Source organism: Vipera ursinii (assembly GCF_947247035.1).
Source record: "Vipera ursinii genome assembly, chromosome: 1".
Lineage (NCBI taxonomy): Eukaryota > Metazoa > Chordata > Lepidosauria > Squamata > Viperidae > Vipera > Vipera ursinii.
This window is the reverse complement of record NC_139512.1, coordinates 104,532,858-104,560,083: the sequence shown is the minus strand read 5'-3', so window position 1 is coordinate 104,560,083 and position 27,226 is coordinate 104,532,858. Positions and strand designations below refer to the sequence as shown.

The 27,226-nt window shown below is 39.7% G+C and overlaps 1 protein-coding gene across 1 annotated transcript in view; it reads left to right on the top strand.

The window, feature by feature from the left end:
• Positions 1-25,805, top strand: part of KCNQ1 (potassium voltage-gated channel subfamily Q member 1) — a gene marked incomplete at its 3' end in the record, with an annotated part of 409,143 nt that extends 383,338 nt beyond the window's left edge. Inside the window, exon 18 of the mRNA XM_083348468.1 lies at positions 25,611-25,805. Coding sequence (XP_083204594.1) covers positions 25,611-25,805 — 195 coding nt within the window. The remainder of the gene's footprint in view (positions 1-25,610) is intronic.
• Between the last annotated feature and the right edge of the window lie 1,421 nt (positions 25,806-27,226).

The following is a 27,226-nucleotide window of genomic DNA, read 5'->3' as shown; positions in this document are numbered from 1 at the left end:
CTAGTCTTGAAAATGGAAAACCACTTCAAATAGTTTTTGGTTTTTTTAATGAAGTCACATTTTCTGGAAATGTCACGTCTGCTCTATTTTGGGGCTGAATTTAATGCCCTGCTCCTAGAATCCAGTGATGTCACCAAGCACATTTAGGGAAAGAGCAAATATTGCTCAAGAAGAATCCGTGAACATTGGGCAAGCCTGTTTCTACTGCATGCGTCACCATCTTTTTAAGGCTTTGGTTTGCTGAAGATAGGCAATTGCACTTTGTGGAGTGAAGGTAATGTTAGGCAATGGATAGGTTAAAAAACAAGATTTGGTCAATTGTCCTGTCAATTATTGTCTAATAAAGGTCAAACATTCTTAAAGCATTAACTTCATGGGTCATCTTGGAGTTGCATTTCTCCAACTCCCCTTAATTTCTCACTCAGCCTCCCTGCTTTTCATTTCAGCCAGTATGTTCAGTTCTTTCTGCCATTTTTCTAAACTTGACTTCAGGCTTTTAAAAGAGACTAACTGAGAAGGCTGTTTGATTACAAGATGATAATGTTCCCAGATGCCTGCAGCAGCAGGAATTGCTCTGGGTACTAGAGAATTGGGGTGGAATTAGTCCTTACTATCATGCAAAACTACAAATGAAATAATAAAGCTAACCTGACTCTTAATTCTTAATGCCATGGATTCTTTGATCCATGTGACCATAATCAAATTATAGGCATCCATGAACTTGCCCAGTGATCGTTGATCTCTTAAATGACCAGCATACCAACTCTGAGGGGCAAATTGAATATGAGAATGGACTCATAAGACAGGTCATGCCAAATTACTGTAAAACAAGTGCTTTGTTGAAGAAGCAGGCGAGACAGCGAAGTTAAGCAACTTAACTTTATTCACGAACCAGGCAAACAACAGAAGAACATTGCTCCTATTTATACTAGCAGCTGTCAACAGTTTAGCCAATCAGGGCTGAGCCGGGTTCCCGCGCCGTCCGCTTCCGCCAATCGGAGTCGGCTGGTTTTGACAGCTCGGAGCTGTCATCGGTAGCGCGTGCTGTTGCCAGGTGATTCTGACAGCCGGGAGCTGTCAGTCGGTTGGCGCCTGCGTAGTTCTGTCCGGCAGCTTTTGACAGCTGTCAAAAGCTGCCGCGGCTTTACCTGAGCCCTGTTTATATCTATGTGAACGTTAATAACATGTGAATACATAACAACAAGAGATGGTCATTTAAAGAATAGCAGAAATAAGTGCATGGAAAGCTGAAGTTTTCTCTAAAACTATGTCCTCTGAAACCAATTCCCACTGATACACATTTTTTCCATCTTCCAGATAATCTTCTCCAAACTTTGTCTCTTCCTTGTATTGTCTTTACTCTCTCCTGTATAGCCAGGTAAGGGGAAGAGAGATGTAGCTCTTGTCAGAAATCTGAGCTGATCCTCCTGTAAAGGGCTTCCAAAACCAGGATGAGAGCTACATGAGAGCTAAAGTCAAAAGCCACATCCAGCCTCAGAGCCACAGGTTAGTTTAGCCAAGTGTTTCTCGTACTTGGCAACTTTAAGATAGGCAAAATTTAAATCCCAGAATTCCCCAGCCAGCACGGAGTTAAAATCCACACATCTTAAACTTATTCAGATTTGAGGAATACTGCTTTAGCCCTTCAATAATGGAGATTATGTAGCTTTATTTATGTTGAGTTTTCTTTTAGCATTGTGCTTCCTTTTTGTTTTGATTCTCCTCTACTGGCTTTTTGGCCTGATTCTTTAAAGGAAAAGGCTAAAGATCACTGAATGAATAGGTGCAGTTTTAGAACTGTAAATGAGAGCTATCAAAAAGGAAGTTGATTCCAACAGCCCTTTGTTAACTCATTGTGCTGTGGTGTTCATGGTGTGAGTGTGGGAAATGATACTACATAATTGGATTCAGAAATAAGGGCCAGAAAAAAAAAATGTAGCTGGCACCTCTTGAAAGAGAAAAACCTAACTCTAAAATTACAATGCCATAGTGGGGAGCATCCTGGAATAATAGTTAAGAAAGAAGCAATTAATTAACTTTCGCAATCATAAACATGGTCCTCCAAAGCCTGTTATGCATGAGATTGCTATATCCTTATATATTTTGTTTTTATAGGCCTGAATCTTGTAGTTGGCCTGGAAGATTTATGGTAATAAAAATAATAGTAATGAATCATTGTGTGACTCTTCTAGGATTTAAAAGATTTGGTATCAGGTCCCTAATTCTGAAGTATCAAGAGTGACTCTTTAAGAACAAGTATTCAGTGCAAAACTCAATGCATTGAAACAGATTCTAGATGACTGAAACAACTTTACTTCAAGTCATTTTATTCTTCATAACTAATTCTTCTCCTTCACTTTTATTTCAGTGCTTAGCATTTAGGGTGGGGTTCCCTGTAGATTGCTTAAAATGTATTTAGATATCTGAAGAGGAGCTTCCATCATTAAGTGAAAACCAACTTATAATCTAGTTGGATATGGAAAATAGTTCAAATTAGAATGGTGTTCAGGGTCTGCTGGAATGGCGAGGTTGTTTTGGAATTTTGTTATGCTGTATTTTCAGAGGACCCATGCCAAGAAGCTATTCTCTCAGGAAATGATAAATGGCAGTTCTGAGAGTTGAGTGGCCTGCACTGTATGTCTTCATAACTGCTGACTTAATCGTATATATTTGGTGTTATCTGTCATAATATGAAATGGAGAATTTATGATCCTAAGTCATAAACTCATTATTGTTTTGCTGCTTGGGGCTTTAAAATGACGCCTCCAGAGTGTTTGTTTAAAATGCATTGCAAACATTTTTTTTAAGGCTTTGATTCCATAATTGCTGTGGAATTTCTTTACAGAGAGTTAAGCTGCATTGGTTCTCCCCCTTTCCAGATTCAGGGCTGACTCCACATATTTGTGAATCCTGTATTGCAAGATATCTCCACCTCAATAAAAATCTGATGTCCACTTCTCTGATCTTGTACCTATCTTCCTTCCTGGCCTCCCATGTGCAAGAGAACAAGAGGGAAGGTGGGTCAGAATTTTTTCTTCTAAGAGAATATATTGATTTTAGGCTTTCCCAGTGGGTATCTTGTTGGGTTTCAGGCTTTAGTGACTGTGGTCTAGACAACAGATTTCCTGATGTTTCACTGGTAACTGTGGCTGGCATCTTCAGAGGCAAAATGGGCTATTACACAGACCACAGAGAACTGAATGGGGACTGATTGGGTTCCTATCTTTGTAGCCAAGTGTTCTGACTCTTAATTGGTCTTTAGCCAAGTTTGTCTCTGATTGGTTCTTTGCTTGTGCTGGATTCTGATTAGTCCAGGGGTCGGCAACCTCGGCTCTTTTATGACTCGTGGACTTCAACTCCCAGAATTCCTGAGCCAGCATAGCTGGCTCAGGAATCCTGGGAGTTGAAGTCCACGAGTCATAAAAGAGCCGAGGTTGCCGACCCCTGGATTAGTCTAAGCAGCTGAGTCCCAATTCGATCGTTGTCTAGTCAGGTTTTTGATTTGCCCATTTTGGGGAACTATTCCTGGTTGGTCCTGTTTTTTGGTAGGACCTGGGTGTAGCAGAGGAAAGGTAACCAGGACAGGTAATAAGGTAACCAAAAGAAATGTTCTCTCTGCAGTTTTTATGAAGGAAGAGTGTTGTTTCCTGGCAATGGCTCTCTGCCCAGTTCACTATGATTCTTTGTGCTCAGTTGTCAGATTTGTGTGCCAGAAGAGGAAGAAGGAAAAAAAAGTACAGTTGATTTCCAGTTTGATCTTGAATGATTTTTGTCTGCAGCTCTCTTACTTTCAGATAAGAGATTTTGCTAAGCAGTTTACCAGTGTTGGGAACTTTACTTCAGTGAAGTATTTGGAACCCCTTGAAGATTTTTAATGTTAGTTGATTTTGAATTAGTTAGCTATGCTAACTAACATTAACTTGCCAATGATTTTCATTTGTCTGATCTCATTGCGACTGAATGTTTTTCGTAATATCCAAGAATTTGGATTCCAGATCCTTAAATCAGCTAACATGAATATGAATATGGTGCAGAATTTTGGTTGGTGGAATGCTGTGTCTGCAGCATTAACTGATGTTAATGCTTGCTTTGTTCAGCCAAAGCATTTCTCCCAGATAATTCTTTTTTTTTCCAAAACAGTCCATGTCTTGTTTTTTGGTTTTTTTGGTTTTTTGTTTTTTTTTCTTTTTTTAATAAAGTAGTCCTATCATCTCCACTGGCTTTGCAAAATTCTGTTTTTACCAGCAAATATTTTCTTTGCTACTGGAGTAGACTTCAGCCTGCTGTACTTCATTTTGGGCATATGTTTAAAGCTGAAAAGCAATGAGCCTCTTAAGGGAAGGGTGGTTGCATATTTGATGCATGAATTGCTTCATGGTCACACATTATGTCAGTGGGACAACTCACCTGCTGTGCTTGATCAAAGCCTTATTACAGTGCCCTGTATTGTGGCAAGTGAAGCTCATAGGGATAATTTGTTAATTCAAAACAATGGTAGCTTATAATAATTTTAAAAAATTGAAATCCGCCTCATGTTTTCTGGGTACCATTTTGGTAGTATTGCATCATACAGATAAATATAATTTTTAACTGCTGAATGCTTTTTCTAGCATTTCAATTTGCTCTGTAGCTCAGTCCAGATTTAATTTTTTTTCTCCTTATTGTTAAGGAATGGTGCTAGTGATATAATACTGTCTGTGGCCTCTGGCAGCTGATTTAAAACTTTTGCCACAAGTGGTAACCCCCACATTAATAGTAGGCTTAATTAGTACAGGTGTTCACTGTATGCACCCAAGCACTTGTGACCTGTGGGTCAAGTTCATGTCATCTTCTACACATGGAAAGCTTCTTTATTCAGCTTGGATATACAAGCCTTTTCCAATAATGAAATTAGCCATAGAATTGTAAATAGACTGCAGTTGGGGGAGATGAGGAGCGAAACCTAATTTTGACCTCTTCTATTATGTAATCACTGCTGTGCACAGGAGAGATGGTTTCAAGCCTCTATTGGCGGATTATGCATTGTTAGACGGGAATTTAACCTTCCAATGATCCAAAACGTTCTGGGAAAGTAGGCAAATGGTCCTGGAAATCCAAACACTAACTAGATCCAAATTCTTTGTGTTTAAAAAAAAGCAGTTTATTCTTTTAAAAAGAAGGGGGAAAGGGCCATTTAAGTCAACTTTCTCTAGCCTGTTGTTCAAGATATGTTGAGCTTTAACTGCTTAAATTCCTGCCTGGAATAGCCAATGGTCACATGGATTGGCAACAGTAGAATTTATTTAACATATTTTTATATTTTATTGTATGTAAAAGCATCTTGAAGCAGTTTTACAAAATGAAAAATGCAGTGATAGAAACATTGCTCCAGTGGGCTATGTTTAGTTGTGACATGAATGTAAATTAATCTTCACCTGAATTTTCTCATACAGTTAACCTTATTCAAATGTATAATTCAAAAACTCCACTTGGACCTTGAAAACTAAATCTGTATCATACAGGAAATGTTTAATATTTTTCCAGAGAGAAGGAGGTAATAGTTTGATACAAAGAAATTTAAGGCCAATCTCAGGCTTGAAAACATTAGCCAAATGCTGGTTATGCTTGTGTGGAGTTAAATAAATAGTTCAGCCATTTAGATTTGCATAGTTCCCCTTGAATTTCATTTCCAGAAACTTGCTGTAGTTAAACCCAGAGAGTGACAAGAAACTTTCAAGTCAGAAAAGTGATACATCAAACCATTTTTGCTCTTAACTGTGTATACATATCTCTTTTTTGATAGACATATCCGTCTGCTCAAACAGGTTAAGATAACTTAAAACCTATTTTAACCAACATAAAAGCTTTGTTGCACACTGCCCAGTGCCACTTGTTTGGTGAGATGGACAGCTGTATAAATTGGACAAATAAGTAATAGTGGGGTGTCTCTTCATATCACATTTAATTAAATCATTTATACCTTTTTTAATCTGATATAGTCCCATATATTAATCTTTCTCTTCTTCCTTGAGTCTAATTTAATCTTAGTTTATTGAAACAACTATCATAAAATCTCAGGTTCAGAAGTAGTCTATCTACAAAAAGCTAATATTCATTATTTCAAAGCTGTTTTTACCTTCAATATGCTAAATTTGTTAACTATTTAACAAACTGTTATAAAAATATAAGTGCCTTCCATTTATGCCAATGACAGAATTTCTAGAGTATATTGCAACCTTTTTTTTTCTTTGCAATTTGTAGCTAGCATTGTTAAAGTGTTACTCCTTGTTCCTGACCAGGCAGAAAATTTGCCAAGCCCTATCCTATCACAGTAAGGAAGTTGGCAAGTGATACTTCCTTTTCTGTTTTAATGAAAGCAATTGGTGGATTTCCCAGCTTCGTTTTCCCGCCCAGAAAACATCACCTTCTGGTTGGAAAATGGCCATCAACACTCTTCCTAACATGAAATGTGAGTGCTTGAAACAACATGTTTTGTTGTCTATGGAGATTCTCAGGTCATGATTGTCCTAAACGTTACTTTTTCAAGAGGTAACTGGACTTTCTTTGTTTATCCTTTCAAGGAAAAACAAAGTCCAGTTGCTTCTTGAAAAAGCATGTTTGGTTGTATCACCACATGGCAGGTTAGCCTATTTCTTCTCAAGGAGCATCTTTGATCCCATGTCCAAAGTAGAAAGGCTGATCAGATTCAGGCATGCTACAAGGAAATAGCATTACTAGCAGTGGGTTCAGTGTTGTTCTTGTAGTTGGCAACACCCTGTAGTAGCCCCTACAGCACCAGGAATGAGTTAGTAAAGCCCTCCCCCTCCAGCCCAAGTAATAAACAGAGTAAAAATTATAGTCATGTAAAATCTCTTGTTGGCAGAAGCAGAGGAAAATCTGTAATGTATTAAGTGGTGGCCGAACCTGTAACACACACAGCTGGAAGAACCTGCTCTTTTTCCTAGTTTCAATCAACCTTCTTTGGAGCACTGGACTAGTGTTCTCTGAAGAGCACTAAAACAATGATTAAGAAAGTGCTGAAGCTTCATTTATAAACAGCCTATGTAAGATCCGACCAGTGCTTCACCAGGCAGACGGGTTCCTGTCTAAAGTTGTCTCGCAGCCCAAGCCAACGTGGCCATGGAGGGCTTCTGACCAGAGGGAAAAGATCATGCTCACAGTAACCTGAGTGACCCTCAGTTGCTGGACCAATCCTACTCCTGATCTCATTAGCAACAGTGATGCAGATCTACAACACACCCCCCCAAAAAAAAGGGGAAGAAAAAGGCACTAAAACTGGAAGAGTTAAAGCCAACTTTAAACATCTCAAGATGCAGTCTGTGTATGAGATGAAGGAAATGGCTGTGTCACACAGAAAAAGTTACCAGGGCTTTTTTGTTCCACAGTTAGGGAGATGTAAAATGTTTCATACATTGTTATGAATTTTATGTTTAGCATTTCAAAGCAGGCTGTTTCATAATATGTAAATTATTAGTCTCTTGCTTCATAAAGGAGACAGGAGTTCTGCTTCTGAGATATATTTGGAAACACATGGTAATGCAGGGCTATTGAAAATACAGCCTTGACAATTATCATTACAGAAACAGATGATTAAGTTCCAAATATATTCTATGGCAATCCTCAGGCCACTTTCTTTAAGAAATCATATGGAGCATCTTTCGAGTGTCTGCATTTTGTTCTTCTATAAACTGATGGGCTAAATGTTGCCTTTAAAAGATGGCAGTTACTCTTGCAACATTTTGGGGCCTCATGTTAACCCGAGATACATAGAAAAGACTCTACAGCAAGGGTGTCAAACTCAATTTCATTGAGGGCCGCATCAGCATTGCGGTTGCCCTCAGGGGGCTGGGTGGGTGTGGCCTGGGTGGGTGTGGCCTACTGGGTGGGTGGGGCTAGAGTGCCTATGGCCTACTGGGTGGGCGTGGCCAGCTCTACATCGTTCGCATCAAGGGTGCCTATGGGGGCCTGGGCAGGAGTGGGACAGATCTGAGGGTCTCTGGCAGAAGGAGGGTCTCTGGGCCAGGGCCAAGGCAGTGGGGTCCGTTCCCTCACTGTTTCCAAGATGGCTTCGGGGGCCACATGAAACCACTTTGCGGGCCAGATCCGGCCCCCGGGCCTTGTGTTTGACATGTCTGCTCTACAGGATAGCTTTTTTCTCCCATCCTGTCTCATCATATCAGGATTCCAGCACTATATGAGAGTGCCCTATGCATTGGCTCATTCTTTCTAAAGGACTGAAGATCTAAGCCACAGGTGCTCCCGTGACCCAGAACAGAATCTGATTTTTTTTAAAAAATGTTACTACTTGTCTCCATTTACTTTTATTTGGAACTTATTGATCACAATGGTCTGTCTTTGAACAGTAACAGTTCAGTTTAAAAGGTAGCTAACAAGCTCTGTTGTATTCTACATTTCTCTATGCAATTAATTCTATTTTCTTGTTTATTTGTTTTTATTTGTAACCCGCCTTTATTATTTGTACAAATAACTCAAGGCGGCAAATGTATCGAACACACATTCCTCTTCCTATTGTCCCCACAACAACCATGTGAGGTGAGTTGGGCTGAGAGAAAGTGACTGGCCCAAGGTCACCCAGCTGGCTTTCATGGCTAAGATGGGACTAGAACTCACAGTCTCCCATTTTCTAGCCTGAACACTAGGCCAAACTGGCTATTGAGTGATATCTCTCCCCACCACCACCACCACCACCAAAGCCTAGTCTGGTGACAATATTGGGAAGAGAAAGCAACAAATTTGGAAACTTTCATCATAATCATGTATGCAGAAGCCACAGTGAAAGAGACTCTTGGTAGAAATGGTAGTAGCACTTAAGTGTGAGATGCTTTATTTATTTCTATCCTATCTTTTATAGTAAGTCCATTACCAGCTTACTATTAAATACTAAAAGCTGTATACCAGTAGCATAAATAAAAGGAATAAAGGCTGTATTGGCTGAAATTATATTTATGGAGGGAGTAATAAATTTAATAAGTCTTTGAGTTTTACTTTTTTAAGAAAAAGATCATTCCAATGCATCAAACAGCATTTTGGGGCGTCTCACCAACTGTGGGGACACTACTAGAAAGTGTAATCCCCCAGACTATTCTGCCTCTCGGGTGTGAAGAAATGTGAATATTTTTTTTAAAATATTATCTGCTCCAAAACAGCAGCAACGGTTCAAAGAAAGCTTGTAAGATAAAATCACAAGAGGGAGAACAGCTTCAGTCATAAAAAGCTGCACTGCTTTGATATTTCCTACCCTGTTTATGCCATAAATCCTGCTCTTGTAGAAGTAATGAAAATTGTAGGTTGATAGCTGGGAGAGGACTGAGATCCTCCTGCCCAATTCCTATCCATCAATTAATGACAGCATTTAATCCCACTAGATATGGGTGAACATCACCTAGTACACACAGCACACTGAGAACTGGAGGGGTTGATGCCCTTTCCACAAGGGTCTTTCCAAACTAAGAAGTCTTAAGGGGCATTTCCTAAGTAATAGCAAGAATGTAATGGGAATAGCCACGATGTTGGTCTCTTTGCAGTCTTATATTATTTGGATGGAGCTTCTTGGCTGCAGAAAATACATTTCTACTATAAGCAGCAGCAGTGAGTAAAAGAATCCAGATGACTCAAGCAATTTAACATGCGGCAAATTAATAATATTCACCATACAGAGTCACTAACCTGCCATAAAATATCCCTCTACAGATTTACACATTGTTGGTCCTTTATGGATATAAGAATGTGCAGTAATAATTTGTGATAAGCATATACTTCAGTTGCTTAATGATGTCTTCCACACCTTTAAAAAATGGGTTCATCTCATTCACTTTGAAAAATAAAATGGGAAGCTATGAATACATAGTGTCACCCCAGAAAACAGCATGCCAGAACCTCAGGAAACACTGTCGTGGCCAAATTGATGAAGACAGCATTTATTAGAGCATCAAAGAGAGAGAAATGATTTAGGGGTTTTTTTCAGAACAACATGAAACATAAAATGTAACCAATTAAACTTACCATAAATTTAAATTTAGCTTGCAACGGAAGCTAATGGAGATAGGAATTGTTAGAGGGTATGCTTCTTAGCAAAAGCAAAGGGCTAAAAGAATATTAAGTAATTAAGTTGTAGAATGTCCTGCTAGAAAAAAAGATAAATACTCATTTAGTTGCCTTGGACTAGCTTTTGATATATGCTAATAAACATTCAGTATATTTGAATTAAAAAATAGATCTATTAAGAAAGACATGGTGATTGAAAAGCCTCACTTTTGTGTAGACTACATCTGAGAGAGAGAGTTCTCTTTTCTCTCTTCAACACAGAGACTCATTTAACTAACAGCCAAATGAGACAGACACAAAGTGTGAAAACCTGCCTTAATTTATCTCCTAGCATTTGCCCTCATGATCAAAACAGTTCATAGGTGCATAGAAATAATGCAGTCTCAGACAGAGTCTTCCTCAGACTTTCCAGCAAGGCCAAGCTTTTTATTTTGGCCGTCTATTTGAAGATAAACACATGTTTTGCCAAACAAAAATTACTAAGTTAATAGGGGAATAATTTTCAAAGGGTAGTGGTGGTGGGGGGACACTGTAGCAGCGTTGTTCACACCTAGAATGACTTGACCAAAGAGGTCCCATGAACCATTTTTTAGAGGACAGGTCCTCATAATGTTCCATTCAACGTAACACCCAGCCCACTGCAGAGGTACCTTACATTTCTACTTAGCTGTTGTTCTACATTTCCCAAAACAAGTCTTGCCATACAAATAATGATGATATTGATGAGAATGAGCTCAGGGTTGGAATCTGCACAACTTCTGTTGCTTGCTTTATCCCTGTGGGCATACGCACTGCCCTCCATGTTTATTTTGGCTTGAAATGAACCGTGGTGATGCAATGGTTAGAAGGCAGTACTGCAGGCTACTTCTGCTGACTGCTGGCTGCCAGGAGTTCAGCAGTTTGATCCTCACTGGCTCAAGGTTGACTCAGCCTTCCGAGGTCAGTAAAATGAGGACCCAGATTGTTGTGGGGGCAATATGCTGACTCTGTAAACCTCTTAGAGAGGGCTATAAAGCACTATGAAGTGGTGTATAAGTCTAAGGGCTATTGCTTTTGCTATTGAACCACTAAAATGAAGAGTGCTACACTTATTTTTAAAACATGCATTTAGCAGTCTTTTGAAAGAACTGTAGACCTGTCCTAAAAAAACAAATCTGAAACTCTAGTTGATTTAAACCATGAAAAAGGCACAGGCATTGCCACTTGAGAGCTGTTTATTGTTGATTGTGTTCCAAATGTGTATACTGTAGGTTACCCTTAATTTTTGGCAGCAAGGAAATGTGTCAGTCCTGTTCTTAAATTTTAATTTTTAAACATTAAAAACATAAGAACAGCACCAGCCACCCCTCTTTCATTAGGCAGAATATGGCAGTAAGTAGGTAACTTTAATCTGTTGTCTGAAGGACTGGAGGACTGTACATTTCCATGGCCATAAGAAGATAGACACCTCTCTCTGTTTTACCATAGGGAAAATAAGACCCAGATATCCTGTAGGTAGTCCTCAACTTACAATTATTAGTTTAGTGACCATTTGAAATTACAACAGCACTGTAAAAAGCGACTTATGACCATTTTCACACTTGCAACCATTGCAGCCTTCTCATAGACACCTGATCAAAATTTGGACACTTGGCAACTGGCATGTACTTACGACGGTTGCAGTGTCCCGGGGTCATGTAATCAGCTTTTGCAACCCTCTGACAAGCAGAATCACTGGGGAAGCCAGAGTCACTTAGCAACCATTGTTACTCACTGAACAGTTGCAGTGATTCACTTAATAACTGTCTCAAGAAAGGTCATAAAAATGGGGCAAAATTCACTTGACAACTGTCTTGTTTAGCAGTGGAAATTTTGGGCTCAATTCTGATTGAAAGTCAAGGATTACCTGTTAAAATCATGCAGCTGTATGTCCGCCTTTGATTCCGAAACATGGCTGACAAGGATGGATTTGCCATGCATTGCTCTCAGCAAGAAGCTGGGAAGCAGGCATGGGAGTTAATTAAAAAACATTTGATGTCTTGCAACTGAATGTATAAACTGGCTTTGCTGAGGGGAGATGACTTTTAAGAAGCCATATTATGACATGGATTGTGATGTTCCACTTATAAAGTTAGACTTGTGATGGCTGGTTCCCATGTGCAGATGTTATTGCTTAATGAGATGTGCCAAGTAATGAACATGCAGGTGTTAATTAGTCCAAGGCTATTACTCTAAGCAGGGGTGTCAAACTGCCAGCCCACAGGCCGGACGTGTCACCAGGAAACTGTGCCCACCCCATTGCCGGCAATGGGGAAAAAAAATTCCGATACGTCGTGTGACATCACATGATGTCACGAGTTTGACATGTCTGCTCTAATGATTCAAAACAGTATTTTCCAAGCCTGGCAACTTTTAAGATATGTGAATTTAAACTCCCCAGAATTCCCCAGCCAGCATGGGAGTTGAAATTCACACATCTTAAAGTTACCAAGTTTGAAAAACACCGATTTAGAATTTAAAGTCCTAAAGTGAATTCTTTCCAAGTTAGTTATTTCATCTCAGTTTCCACTGAAGATTAATTTCGAAGTCAGAATTCATTAACATTACCAATGTTTCTCATATAAACCAATTGTAAAATGAGGCTCAGATCACTCTGAAAGTGAAAATAGTCCAAAGAGGGGGAAGGGGAAGCAAAGAAAAAGCAAACATTTTTCTTTTATACACTCTAAAAGCAACCTTCCTGCCTGGGAATACTGAGACGTGAAATACAGCATTCGTAGGGACTGAACTCACCCAACGTGATACATGGCATGTTTGCTTTAAAAGATGGGAACAATCCCAAATCTGGTTTGAATTAATAAATGTACGTGTGAGACACAGAGGAAAGGGATAGAGGGAGCCATTGTCTTAGCCATCATTTAAGAATATAACTATCCTAGAAAACATCTGCCCACAGCAGAAAGGATGTTAAATGCATCGGATGGGGGGGGGAGTGAGGGAGAGAAGAGTATTCATAGCGCGAGAGACCTGTGAACATTTTATCTTTGAGCCTTTTTTAATTAAAAAAAAATGTCTTGACATCTTCAGGACATACTACGATGAACCAGAATAGCTACTCAACAGTGAAATTATCAGCAGGCGCAGGCAGGGGGTTATTAGTCATAGCTTTAGTATCATACTGGAATGAAAGCCAAGGATTCAAGAAGCAGAGCAGTCCACTTTGGAAGCGAACCAACGTTTTTTAGTGTGTGGCGGAGGGGAATGCGTGTTCAGTCAGTTCTTTTATTCCTTGTGGAGTCCTGCTTTTCTTTTTCTTTTTTAACCCTAAAAAGTCCGCTGCGCTAAGTTTATTGTGGGAAATGGAAGCTGAGAGGACCTTGCCATTTAAATAGCGAAACAAAAAAAAAAATGTGCAGCACCTTTAAAAAGGGGCGGTAGCTGCCGAATAACGGCAGCTAAGGAATCATTTTGTTCACAAGTAGGAGAAGAAGGGGAGAGCCACCCCCACCCTCTGCAGCTAGCTGGGAAATGAATCATATTCCTAGGATAGATACTTGAAGAAAGGGGCAAGACACCAATAGCTAGGATAGGATAACTCACTGGATGTTTAGAATTCATTGTTCTTCTTTCAGGACAACTATAAGTACTGGATCTTATGAAAGTGTATATTAATATCGGCAAACAATTGTTTTACAGGTGGTCCTCGGCTTACAACCACAACGGAGCCCAAAATTTCTGTTGCTACCTGTTATGTGAATTTCCCGCCATTTTCCGACCTTTCTTGCTACAGGTGCTAAGTGAATCACTGCAGTGGTTAAGTTAGTAACATGATTGTTAAGTGAATCTGGCTTTCCCATTGACTTTGTTTGTCAGACGATCGCAAAGGCGATCACATGACCCTGTGATAAAAATGAACCAGTTGCCAAGTGTCCAAATGTTGTAACCATGGGGGAATACTGCAACGGTTGTAAGTGTGAAAAAACGATCATAAGTCACTTTTTTTCAGTGCTGTTGTAACTTCAGTCACCAAATGAACAGTTGTAAGTCGAGGACTACCTTTATCTAATAGTATGCAATATATGTAAGACATGAAACTTTCAGAGCCAGCTACAGAGATTTCTTACTTATCGGTCTCTTTTCCCTGTAGATAATAAGATGAGTCACTGCATTGTCCATGTATCTCCTGCCATAAGGTTAAATAGCCATGGACAGTGCTGACTCTTCCCTTAAACAAGTTTAGTTTCAGTCACAACAAATCAGTAAAGAGTGTTTATTTGTAAGACAGTTCTGCTTGAGGACTGTCTGCTTTTTCAATGGGGAATTTTTTCCAATAAGTACTTCATTCTAATAGGAATAATATATTGATCGTAAAACACTGCTGATGAACCTATGACACATATGTCAAAGGTGACTTGCCATAACATTTTGGGTGACATGCTAACCATTCACCAATACCTGACAACTATTCTGGAAAGCCTGCCCCATTCTTCTGTGATTTGCAGAGGATGCAGAGGCAGGCACAAGACTGGGATGTGCTGTTGCGTATCCGCTGGAACATCTGGAAGTTGCGTGCAAGGGCCATGCTGTCATGTGGCCTCTGGAGCCTCCTAAAAACATGTGAGAACAGACTGTGCATTTGCATGATTTTTGGAGGCTATGGAAGTGACGCAAGAATGGAGTGTGATATTGCACAGCCTCAGAACCCTCCAGACGTCACATGCTCTTGTGCGGCCTCCAGTCATTAAGAGTGCAGAGAAGAGCAACAATTAGGGGACTGAAGGCTAAAACATATGAAGAACAGTTGCTGGAACTGGGTATGTCTACTTTAATGAAGAGAATGACTAGGGGTGACATGATGGCAGTGTTCCAATATCTCAGGGGTTGCCACAAAGAAGAGGAAGTCAAGCTATTCTCCAAGGCACCTGAAGGCAGAACAAGAAGCAATGGATGGAAACTAATCGAGGAGAGAAGCAAGCTAGAACTAAGGAGAAATTTCCTGAACAATTAATCAATAGAACAACCTGCCTCCAGAAGCTGTGAATGCTCCAACACTGGAAGTTTTTAAGAAGAGATTGGAAAACCATTTCTCTGAAATGGCATAGGCTTTCCTGCCTGAGCAGGGGGTTGGACTAGAAGACCTCCAAGGTCCCTTCTAACTCTGTTTATCCTATTCTATTTTATTCTATTCTATTCCATTTCATTCCATTCCATTCTAAAAGAAAAATCACACAGGAACAGGGCATGCTTTGCACTGTTTGTGAAAACTGCAGAAGCAACCAGAATGGTAACCAGAACAGCTTCATTTTGACTATATTTTTAAAAAATAAATGAATATGTCAAGAATTTTTTCTCATTGGTTTGGGGCGGAGGTGACATGCTGGCAGAGTCAAGTTAGGCATTTTCTGAATTTCTGGTATGCTGAGTCCAAAAGGTTTCCCAACATTGCCATAAGGAGCCTGAGCTGATGATGCAACTGTCAAACTCCATAAAATTATGCAGAGGATCCCAGCAGATGAACTTAAAAACCAAATACACCCAACAGACTCATGAAACTTCAGAACATAAAAAGGCTCAAAATGGATTCTTGTTCCCTAATGCAAGGTAATCCTCAACTTACAACCACAACTGAGCCCAAATTTCCATTGTTAAGCAAGACAATTAAGTGACTTTTGCCCTGTTTTACGACCTCTCTTGCCACAGTTGTTAAGTGAATCATTGCAGTTGTCAAGTTAGTAACACAGTTTTTAAGTGAATCAGCTTCCCCATTCACTTCGCTTGTCAGAAGGTCACAAAAGCTAATCAATCACATGACCCAGGGACACTGCAACCGTCATAAATGCATGCCAGTTGCCAGGTGTCCGAATTTTGATCACGTGACTGTGAAGATGCCGCAACAGTCATAAGTGTGAAAAACAGTCACTTTTTTTCAGTCACGTTGTAACTTTGAACGGTCACTGAACAAATGGTTGTAACTCAAGGACTACCTGTCAGTGCTTTTAGTCACGTGAGGAGGTTGAGCAGGAAAAAAAGTTACACAACCACTGTGTCCACGCAAAAACAAATGTGAGAATACGTCTGCATGCATGTATTCCTATATCATGCAAGTCAGTTTTGTTCCGTACAACCTACTGATAACTAAAAACAGAATAAGAGGCACTTGTTCTTATGTTACTCTCCTTGGAGAACACTTAATTCATCTTTTGTATATAAATGTTTCACTGGAAAGTGTTAAAGAATATTCGCTGGCCTTTCTCACTTTCTTTCTTTCCATTAGACTGGGTGTATCTAATAACTGCTCAGCCCAGAAACTATACATCTTGAACAGTGTCTTAGCTTGACAATTCCCATATGTTTGTAGCAATGCTTGATGTATCTACAAGCTTTCACTGCTTGCTATAATTGCTTGAGGACTTTTTGAAACAAGAGATTAATTTTGTACGATGATATATTACTGCCAAAGTGTGGACGTGGGAGTGTGGATGTGGGTGTATGTATATATATATACACACATATACCAACACATGTATGAATATATGTTTGGCAGATGATAGACAAGTGGCCAACATTCCAGAAAGCCTTTCTAAAAGCAGACTGAATAATTATGGGTGTATCTTCATCTCCTGGCTCCCAAAGGACCTTTTGGGAAAGTTAGTGATCCCAGCATCAAAATTTGTACTTTGGCTGGGGGGGGACTTATATATCTTAAATCTATGCAACTCTTTATGGCTAGCAACCCATCCTTAATTTTCTATACTGTTACATGTAACTTTGGGGTCTGTGTAAGCCAAAGGCATTCAGTTTTGCACTTGTGTAAATGACTATTGTCCTGTTTTCACTGAGATGAGGGAAGTCACACAAACAATGTATGAAACAGCAAACAAAGCAAATTCTCTGGACTGCAGATTTAGGCACTTTCATATTGGGAACAGTTTTGTATTATTTCATCCAACTTCTTGCTTGTTCACAGAACTGCTTTCAGTATGTGTTAATACTGTGATGCTCACAAGGCTCCAATCATTGTCTCTTTTTTTCCTTACCACTTTTCCTAGCCTCAGCCAAATTGCTTTGTCTGTGTTAAAGCTAATGTCAGGCCATCCAAGCATGATACATTTTTAATATCCTACACTGCTGTTTACTCTTTCTCCTCCCTTTTTACCCCTTTCTCCTCCTCCAGTGAATTGCACCAAAGACTAGGTTTGCATTTCCAGTAAGGCATTCCAAGGCAGAACACATGAATTGAGTTTCTTTTCCACTTCATCTTGCAACCATCTCATGTTCTGGTTCAAGACATGTGATCAACATGAATCTTAGGCATTTCTTTTTGGAAATCAGAAAAAGATAATGTCCTTATAAGATAACATTTTGCTTTATTCTTCTCCACATTTGCTGATTTACAGTAGTAGGGAAAAATATTTTACCTTACATGAAAATTATATTTGAACTGTAAATGATAATTTACAATTAATAATCACATAATTACAGTTTATTTAACATAGGACCGATTGAGAAGAGGGTTGAGGATTCATGTTATTAGAGCGCGAATTTTCTTGTGTGTAAAAGGTATGTCATATTGTTACTAAAGCCTTATAGAATCATCCCTACTCTCACAGCAAAATTTGATTTGGTAACTGAAAGGAGTTGCAGAAAAGTTGCCCTTTTTAGCAGAGAAACCTTTCAATTTAAAATACTGTGAAAGGCTGCTGAGCAGCAAAAACGAAATAATTAATTTCACAATTCTAGTGAATCCGGCTGTATAAAACTTGAGGCTCCTTTGGGATGACAAATGCACCAGCCAAGAATCACTTTCCTCGTCATTTGTATGAAAGAGGCAAATTAGCCTGAATTATTTTTATATCTTATTAGTACAGCTTGCTGTTTAACTGAAAGGCTCAGGGCTGTCCAGAGGAGCTGAGATTACACTGGAGTCAGCAATTTTTTCTGCCTGCCTTGCTTTTATTACACTGCTGGCACTGCAGCTAATTTTATAATCAAGTAAATGTGTTTGAGAACCTTATTCATTGCAGAGCGTAGGGTACAGTGAACCTAAGATACACTACAAAACATTCTATGCATATGTGTTCAAAAGTAAATCTTACTGATTTCAGCAGGTCTGGGTTCCCTGTTAAGTGCGCATTCAATTGCAAGAATTAATTTAATTTAAAGAATACAGCACCATTTCGATTTCTGTAGCATTATTGTGTCCTTAAAATATGGTGTTTCCCATATATTGTTTTCTAGCACTGTAAGTTCATTAAATGAATCAGTGGAACACATATAAGTTGCATCATGATGACAAAGGGTACTAAAGAAAAGAAAATTAAAAGGTTACATTTTCCTTCAAGGCCTCTCTCTTGTCACATATATCAGGAAGAGTTTGGCCTAAGGCAGGGGTCGGCAACCTCGGCTCTTTTATGACTCATGGACTTCAACTCCCAGAATTCCTGAGCCAGATGCTGGCTCAGGAATTCTGGGAGTTGAAGTCCACGAGTCATAAAAGAGCCGAGGTTGCCGACCCCTGGCCTAAGGCTTCAAACCTCCTCATCATGGGCTCTCATTCCAGACAATAATCATTGCAAGTCGAAGCATATTTACAGAATTGGAAGTTTCTTTGATGTCACAAAGAGCATTTTCACTCATTTTGGGGGGTTATCTTGAATCTTCAGTACACTGTCCTACCACCAGGCATCCGTGTTGCTGCAATACCGGACGATGCTATAGCAATAGCAACATCTTTGTCACCCTTTGCCATTGAGCGGTAGCAGGAAGCTGTTATAGGCAGTTTTAAAATAGGGTCATGTGACTTCCTGAGGTCTACCTGATCTCCAGCAGTTGAAGGAGTGGCTGGTCTCCACTAACATTCAGAGTAGGAAGCAGTTGGAAAATGAAACAGGATGAGCAAGGACTAAGGTGTAATGGCTAATGTATTTGACTGACACCATCTGCAGCCACAGCAACTCACTTGGTGACTTGCAGCCCAACTTACTTCAAAGGGTTGTTGTGAAAAAATATAGGAGGTTGGAGCACCATGCATGTGCCTTGAGTTCCTGAACAAAGGTGGGTTATAGATGTATATGCATTTTGTGTGCCAGAGGAGGGATACATAAAGCAATAAAAATATCCAGGTCTTTCTTCGTGCACCTTAAAGTCTTTGCTTCTTTAATAGCCACATAATGAGTCGATTCCTTGCTGCTGGGTGGCGGAGCAAAAGATTGTGAGACTAGCTGGGAAACTGTCACGGCACATTGAAAATGAACATTAAGTGGCCTCAGTAGCAGCCAAGTGTCATGGGTCCTGGATTTTGGACACATTCTGTATAAGTTAGCTGTTTGAGGCACCTTGGTTCAAAAAGTGTTGCCCATGATTCACTGCCTAGTTAAAGATCATGACGAGAGTTTTAATAGATACTGAACAAAGGCATTTAGAAATGTTAAAGATAAGATAAGAGATAACCTTTATTGTCATTTTTTTACTGTGGGCACAACAGCAAAATAAAAAATGAAATTTAGTTGCCCACTCTCAAAGTGAAACATACATGACACACACCTAAACATACTAATGTACAACATATGTACAGACCCACACCCCTCCATATAAAACTCACCAATAAAGCACCCCAAAAATTGTAATCTACGCCAAGTCATAATAATCCAACTCAGAAGGCATTTTTGACAACAAAAAAGGTTGTCATTGACTTCTTTCCCAATGGCAGATTGGCTATGCTAAAAACAATTCCAGAAATAATACATATCGTAGCCTGAGAACAAGGCAGAAGAAGCTCTCTCCTCTTGGCCCAACAAACGGACCTCTGAAGGTTTCTTTTGCCAATCTTAATGCTCAGGCAGATTCATAGCAAGGTAAATAAATGGTTTTCCTGAGATCCAGGTCCTAATTCATCTGATTCACAAAATACCTTCTAGGCAGGGGTGTCAAAATGGCAACACGCAGGCCTCATGCGTTGTGCACAGGCCACACCCACCCCAGCTGCGCAACGGCAAAAAAAGTCACAGTGCATCATGATATGTCACCTGACATGATCAACTTTGACATCCGTGCTCTAATGTGTTTGGAAAACAGCTGGCAATTAGTACTGATCTTTCAACAAAGACCCACATTTTGCCACTTATACGTAGAAGTCAAGTTGCCATATCTGCAATAAACCGATGTTTTCTGCAGCACTCATCATAAACTTAGCCCCATGTAGTCTACGCTACAGTATTAAGGACGTGCATTTACTCTAATATGAAGTTTTATAGGCAGAAGGCCACCACCTTAAGAATTCATTGAGCCCTTGCCTACAAATTGCGTATCATGGTACAATAAATAATCAATTATTTATTGATTATACATTTGCAGTGTTACAGCACCAGATATGCATATAGCCTTGTGGGTATTCAAATAACATTTTGTTTTTGCTTTCTAAAAACATTTTCTGAAGTTGCGGAGTGTAGAGGAGAAACTACAGTGATGTTTATTGGGGGCTTTTAAATACTGGATTTGGCTCCAAGGCCAGCAATGGAAAGTGATTAATAATCATGCATTGTTTTAGATACTATGTTAAAGAACATTTGATACTAAAGCAGCAGAATGATACAGTCAAAGGAGAGACAACTATTCTAAAACTATGTGCAGACTGTCAGTACTTTCTGATTGCCAAAGGAAAACGAAGAAAGAGCATCAAAATAATGTAAGGAAGGACTATGTAACTGTCTCATTCTCATCCATGATTTTTTTGTTTACAACCTCTTCCTATCTTTCAAAAAAAAAGTGTTGCTCATTTTGGTACAATAGTTACACATTTTTGGCATTTTTCTGCTGGCAAAGAAAAGCAATTTGGAAGTTACTATAGATAAGAAAGGGACTAAAATTCTCTTGTTTCTGAAAAGTATGGTTTCGGATTTCAATTTTGGGTTTAAAGAAAAAGCTATTCAAAGGATCCATACAACTGTGGACAGCTTACTGTCTGGTCTATAGTATAATTTATTTTGCATATGGCACATAATACATGGACTAGCAATATATATTAACATACACACACACATACACACACACACACACACACATATATTTGGCGGGTCAAATCCTGAGTGCTGCGTAACAGAGTGAGCGCCTGTTACTCGTCCCAGCTTCTGCCAACCTAGCAGTTCGAAAGCACGTAAAAATGCAAGTAGAAAAATAGGGACTACTACGGTGGGAAGGTAACAGCGTTCCGTGCGCCTTTGGCGTCTAGTCATGCCAGCCACATGACCACAGAGATATCCTCGGACAAGTGCTGGCTCTTCGGCTTTGAAACGGAGATGAGCACCATTCCCTAGAGTTGGAAACGACTAGCACGCATGTGCGGGGGAACCTTTACCTTGTGTGTGTGTGTGTGTGTGTGTGTGTGTGTGTGTGTGTGTGTTTTCGTAGATTTTCACAGGTACAGGTATGTAGGTCTTGGCATATTCGGGTCTCAATCTTACACAGGAAAAGACCTGAATACGCACATACATACATATATATATATATATATATATATATATATATATATATATATATATATATATATATATATATATATATATGTAAATTTTTTGAATTGCTAACAAAGAATTAAAGGGAGACTTGTTAGCAATCCAAAAAATTTACACAAATATGAGCTGTCACTGTTGTGACTACAGCCTGTGGATGGCCTTGGGTTAGGCTGAAACAGGCAATAAGATTTGCCCCATGTTTGGGGCGTAGCAAGGTATTCTAAAATACTTAACAAGCACACACACAGAGAGAGACACTTGTGTGTGTGTGTGTGTGTGTGTGTGTGTGTGTGTGTGTGTGTGTGTGTGTGTTAAATGTTTGTTAAGCATTCAGAATACACTTGCTTGGTCCCAGACATGGGACAAATCTTATTTCCTGTTTCAGCCTAGCCCAAGGCCATCTACAGGCAGTAGCCACAGCAGTGGCAGCTCATATTTGTGTATTTTTTTTATTTACACAAATATGAGCTGCCACTGCTGTGGCTACTGCCTGTAGATGGCCTTGGGCTAGGCTGAAACAGGAAATAAGATTTGTCCCATGTCTGGGACCAAGCAAGTGTATTCTGAATGCTTAACAAACATTTAACACATATCTCCCTTGCTTCTGAGCTAACAAAGAGAGAAAGAGAGCCTGTGGCCTAGGGGTTAAAACAACTGCTTAAGATGCAGTCGGCCCAGGTTCGAATCTCAGAAGGGTATGGCTGACTGATGAGAACAAATAAGTTTGAAATGATCATATTGGTCTCTCTTTATTCTTTGTTAGCAAGCCAAAAAAAATTTACACACACACACACACACACATATTATACATCTTCAGACTATGTTGAAGTAAGGGAGAATTTGCAGAATATTTTGTGTGTAATAGTAGTAGCAGCCGTAGTTTAACATCAACAAGCAGTCACTTCATAGCAGAGATTTGAACAGAAACTATCCTTTTGAATTAGCTGTGAGGCTGTGAATGTAAAACTCCAAGAAGTTTTCCATTATTAGATCTGGACTGCAAAAATATGTGTGATTATTGAGGGGCAGCTAATAGTTCTTTGGTGTTCTCTAGCACTTATCTGGATTTTTGTAGCCTAGATTTGATTGCTCCAGTTTCATAAGCAATTACAGTAATTTTTGTTCGTTTGTTTTTAGAAAAGTATTTACTGGTACTATGCCTTGTCTTGGATTTCTTTTGCAGTGGTTTTCCCACCGAGCCAATAAATTCTATAGCATAAGGCACAGATAGCCAACACAATCTCTCACAGACATTTTGGTTGCAATCCTCTCACCACTTATTTTGGAATTAAGTGGCTTGAGGATTGCAATCTTCCTTTTGCGTTGTGAGGGAGAAAAACCCAGCTGCAGTGTGTCCTCCAGCACCTTGTATTTTTGTGGTTTCTGTATCTGCTTCCCTGTAAGTGTCCAAATTATTTGACAAAAACAGTGTTCTCTTTTGGTTGAAAAACATTTGAACTGCACTTGAAATTCTCCAGGTTTGTTGACATTTTGCTCAGACTTATTATCTTTTACTGTCCAGAATGATGCTTGGACGATAACCAGACACAGAGAGATTTATTCCTATGAAACTGGTTTACTGCTGGCTTCAGCACCTCTCATGGGTCATGGGTCAGGGGGGGGAGAAGAGGATTGGGGTATTCATTCCTAGACTAAGGCCTATAATCTGGATCTGTGATCAGCTACTAATTTTTTTTTTAGTGGAGAAAACCATATTTAAACCCAATCATTGATTGAAAGGTCAAGAACATTACCTTTACCTCATTCATTCTGGCAGGTCACAAAGAGTTGGGTTTTGTTTTTTTTAACCACTTCCTACCAGGAGAGCAACAGTTGGCAGGCTTCTCTATTTTGTGCACCTCAATTTGGGGCTGAGAAAAAGTTTGCATGTGTGCATATTTGGCTACATTTTGACTAGTTTGCACTGGAGGAAAAAAAAATCGCAAGGTGATTTTACACCATTGGGGTTGTGTTGAAAAAGCAGATGGAGTCCGATTGCCTCTGTTTCATTACAGTATTTCTGACATTTGTTTTTTAGTTTGTCAAATTGGTGTCATTTTTTAGTCTCTCAGTGTGCTGTCTCCTTTTTATGTTAGGTTCCTATTATCCCTAGAAATAAGTAGAAGCTAAATCCGAGCATGAGAACATTAGATTCCCTTATTCTATATTGCCCACTATAGCCATTTTGAGACATCCTTTCCATTGTAAGAAGGAAAAGAATTAGCAAGGCTTTTTATTCTGCCCTCCTCTATCTACAGTGCCAGCTAGCACAGTTAAGTGAAATGTAGGGGTAGACTGTCTCATGCCAAGTAAGCCTTGGTGCTGCTTATTCTCCCATGCTCTCTTATCCTAGAAGAACAAAGCAGGGCACCAGGGGCTAAAGATATTACCCATACTGCTATTGAGTGGCTCAAGTTCCGCAAATCTCTTATTGCTGGGATCCCAAAAACATCAGCCTTCCCAGCACTCGCACTCTCTCTCTCTCTCTCTCTTTCATTTCCCAATTACCATCATTTGTTTTGATATTGTATGTAGATACTTAGAGGTCAGCTTCCCCTCTCATGCCAGCTTTTGTTCTGGTATTTCAGCTTTGTGCTCCAGGCATGGAGCCTCCTCATTTTAAAATGGGCGCACTCTCAAGGGCAACAAAGCACCAAGTCTAAGAAGTCTTCCAGATAACAGCGTGGCTTTGGGGGTTCTTTTTCTTCTTCTTCTTTTTTTTTTTAATAGCTGAGACCCCCCCCCTTTGTTCTCACAACATCATTTACAAAAGAGAGAGGAATTTTAACTAAAAGTATTCCAATCCAGGTTTAACAGTGATTGTCAAAATTCTGGGATTTGCCCCGCCTCTCGCTGTAAAATTAGTATTTCTGCTATGGTGGGAACTCCTGTCGTGTAAGGAGGGGGATTCTATTGTGAAATATTCAGGAGTACTCCCTGTTTTCCCACCACTTTCCAGGGATACTTATTGTCTTCATTTTATACGGGCTTCCTCAGCTGCCTCTCTCCTTTTCTCTTTCCTGCTGTCTTTAACCGGTTCAGTATTTGAGAACAATTCAGCATTAGCTGCAGAGGAAATTTCCTCTTGTTCTCTGGGACAGGCCAGCTTCACGTATGCCCAGGGCCAATTCAGCAATTTCTTTTCCTCCTTATTCCAAAGCATCTCCACTGAGCTGTGCCAGTTGGAGTCGTGTCGATCTGCCAGGAAAGCATCTCACAGGAAACTCCTACCTACAGCTAGCCCTCATTATATTACTAATTCATCTTTATATCTTTAAGCCTAGGCTTAGATCATGCATCATACCTCATGATGAACAGGTATTTCTTCATCCAAGTATTTGGGTATGGCTAGTCTAGAGAAAAGAAGGACTAAGGGCAGTGGTGGGATTCAGCCAGTTTGCACCACTTCAGCAGAAACGGTAGCTAATTTTTTGTTGCCCAGGCCCAGAATGGACTTCTGGAAGTGGCTTCCACACAGAGAACCGATTGTTCACATATTTGAATCCCACCACTGACTAGGGGGAACATGATAGCGTTGTTACAATATTTGAGAGGCTGCCACAAAGAGGAGGGGGGTCAACTTATTTTCCAAAGCACCAGAAGGCAAAATTAGAAACAATGGATGGAAACTAATCAAGGACAGAAGTAACCTGGAACTAAGGAGAAACTTCCTAACAGTGAGGACAATTAACCAGTGGAACAGCTTGCCTTCGGAAGTTGTAGGTGCTTCATCACTGGAGGTTTTTAAGAATAGACTGGACAGCCGTTTGTCTGAAATGGTATAGGGTCTCCTGCTTGAGCAGGGGGTTGGACTAGAAGACTTCCAAGGTCCCTGCCAAGACTATTCTGATTAATTAATGATTAATTCTGCGACCACTCAATCTAATGGTTTTATGAGCTTCTTTTTTAGGTGGTATAGAGCTAGGTTTGCTGCTCATTCTGCTGGGTGGAACCTTGGACTTTTGCCTCAAAACCCTACCAGGCGGAAGTATTGTTGCTAAGTCTGGCTTTCAAACAGTGCCTAAATGTTGAGTGTTGTTTTGTTGGTCTTCACAGGTAGTCCAAATAGACCAGAAGTTGACTCTCATCACAGATTTGCTGCACCGCCTGCTTTCCAGCCAGCAAGGAAACCAAAGCACCACTAAAGCATCTCCCAGGAATGATGTCGGCTCTAGCCTACCTCCCAGCAGCGCTCTCCCCACCTATGAACAGCTAACAGTTCCAAGGGCCTTGCAAGACGATGGTTCCTGATGCCTCAGAGATTTGTTCCCTTTCATTAAACTGACACTTATGAATCTCAACGGGGGCTGGGGACAAATTTAAGCTCAGAATCGGCCATACAAGCATGACACATTACTTTTAAGCTAATTTTACTGTCCTAATTGTTCCAAAGAGAATAATTCAGACAACTACCAAACTTTAAAACCCACACTGTGTTGTCATTCTTTATTCATGTGATGCATTCATGAGCTCTAATTTCTCTCTCTCTCTGTGTGTGTGTGTGTGTGTGTGTGTGTGTGTGTGTGTGTTTACATAATTCTGCTACAATCAATACAGGTAGTCCTCGATTTACCACTACAATTGGGACCAGAATTTCTGTTGCTAAGGAAGATGGTTGTAAAGCGAATCTGGCCTCATATTACATTTTGCCAGGGTTGTTAAGTGAATTATTGCAGTTGTCAAGTGAATCATGAGGTCATTAAGCAAACCCAGTTTCCCCATTGAATTTTCTTGGCAGAAGCCAGCTGGAAAAATTGCAAATGCGCTCATATGACTCTAGGATACTGCAATCATAATAAATATATGTTGGTTGCTAAATATCTGAATCGTGATCACACGTGATGAGAATAAGTGCAAGACTGGTCACAAGTCACTTTTTTCAGTGCCATTGTTAGTTCAAACAGACACTGAATTAGGGGTCTTCAAACTTGGCCCTTTTATGACTTGTGGACTTCAGCTCCCAGAATTCCTCAGCCAGGTTGGCTGAGGAATTCTGGGAGCTGAAGTCCACAAGTCATAAAAGGGCCAAGTTTGAAGACCCCTGCACTAAACAAACGTTTGTAAGTCAAGGACTACCTGTAATTGGTCCAGATATTAACAAAACAACAGTCAGTGTATGTGCCCAGGGTATTCTGTTGTTGCTGCTGCTGCTGCGAACATCATTCTGAGGTCTTGCACAATCATACACAATTGCAATAGTTTGAAAATTCCACAACTTCGCTTGGCTAATTGCATCCTATGGCCCTTCAGTAAGAATAATACTTGAACTTAGTTATATCTGAATTCTGTTCATGACTCTGCCGATAATGGTATAGTTTTGCTCACTAGATTCCGAATGAGAATGTACATAAATTGCCATCCTACAGACAGGCAAGAGTATATACACTGAATAATTTTTTCTCCCACACTCCATTGTCCTTGTTGATTCTACACAATATTGTGAAACCTACCACATTTAAAACAAACGTCTGCCTTTCTTCAGGGAAGAATCAGTGTTTTAATCAAAAACTGTATTGTTTGTAAAGAAAGATTTCTTTTGTATAATATTGTAATGGAATTGGGACTTTGAAAAATATTGAATAGGAACATTTTAAAAATAGAAATTATATTGCTGCCAAATAATTTATATTCTGCAGTATTTATTACTATCCTGGGTATGTTTGTCAGAAAGA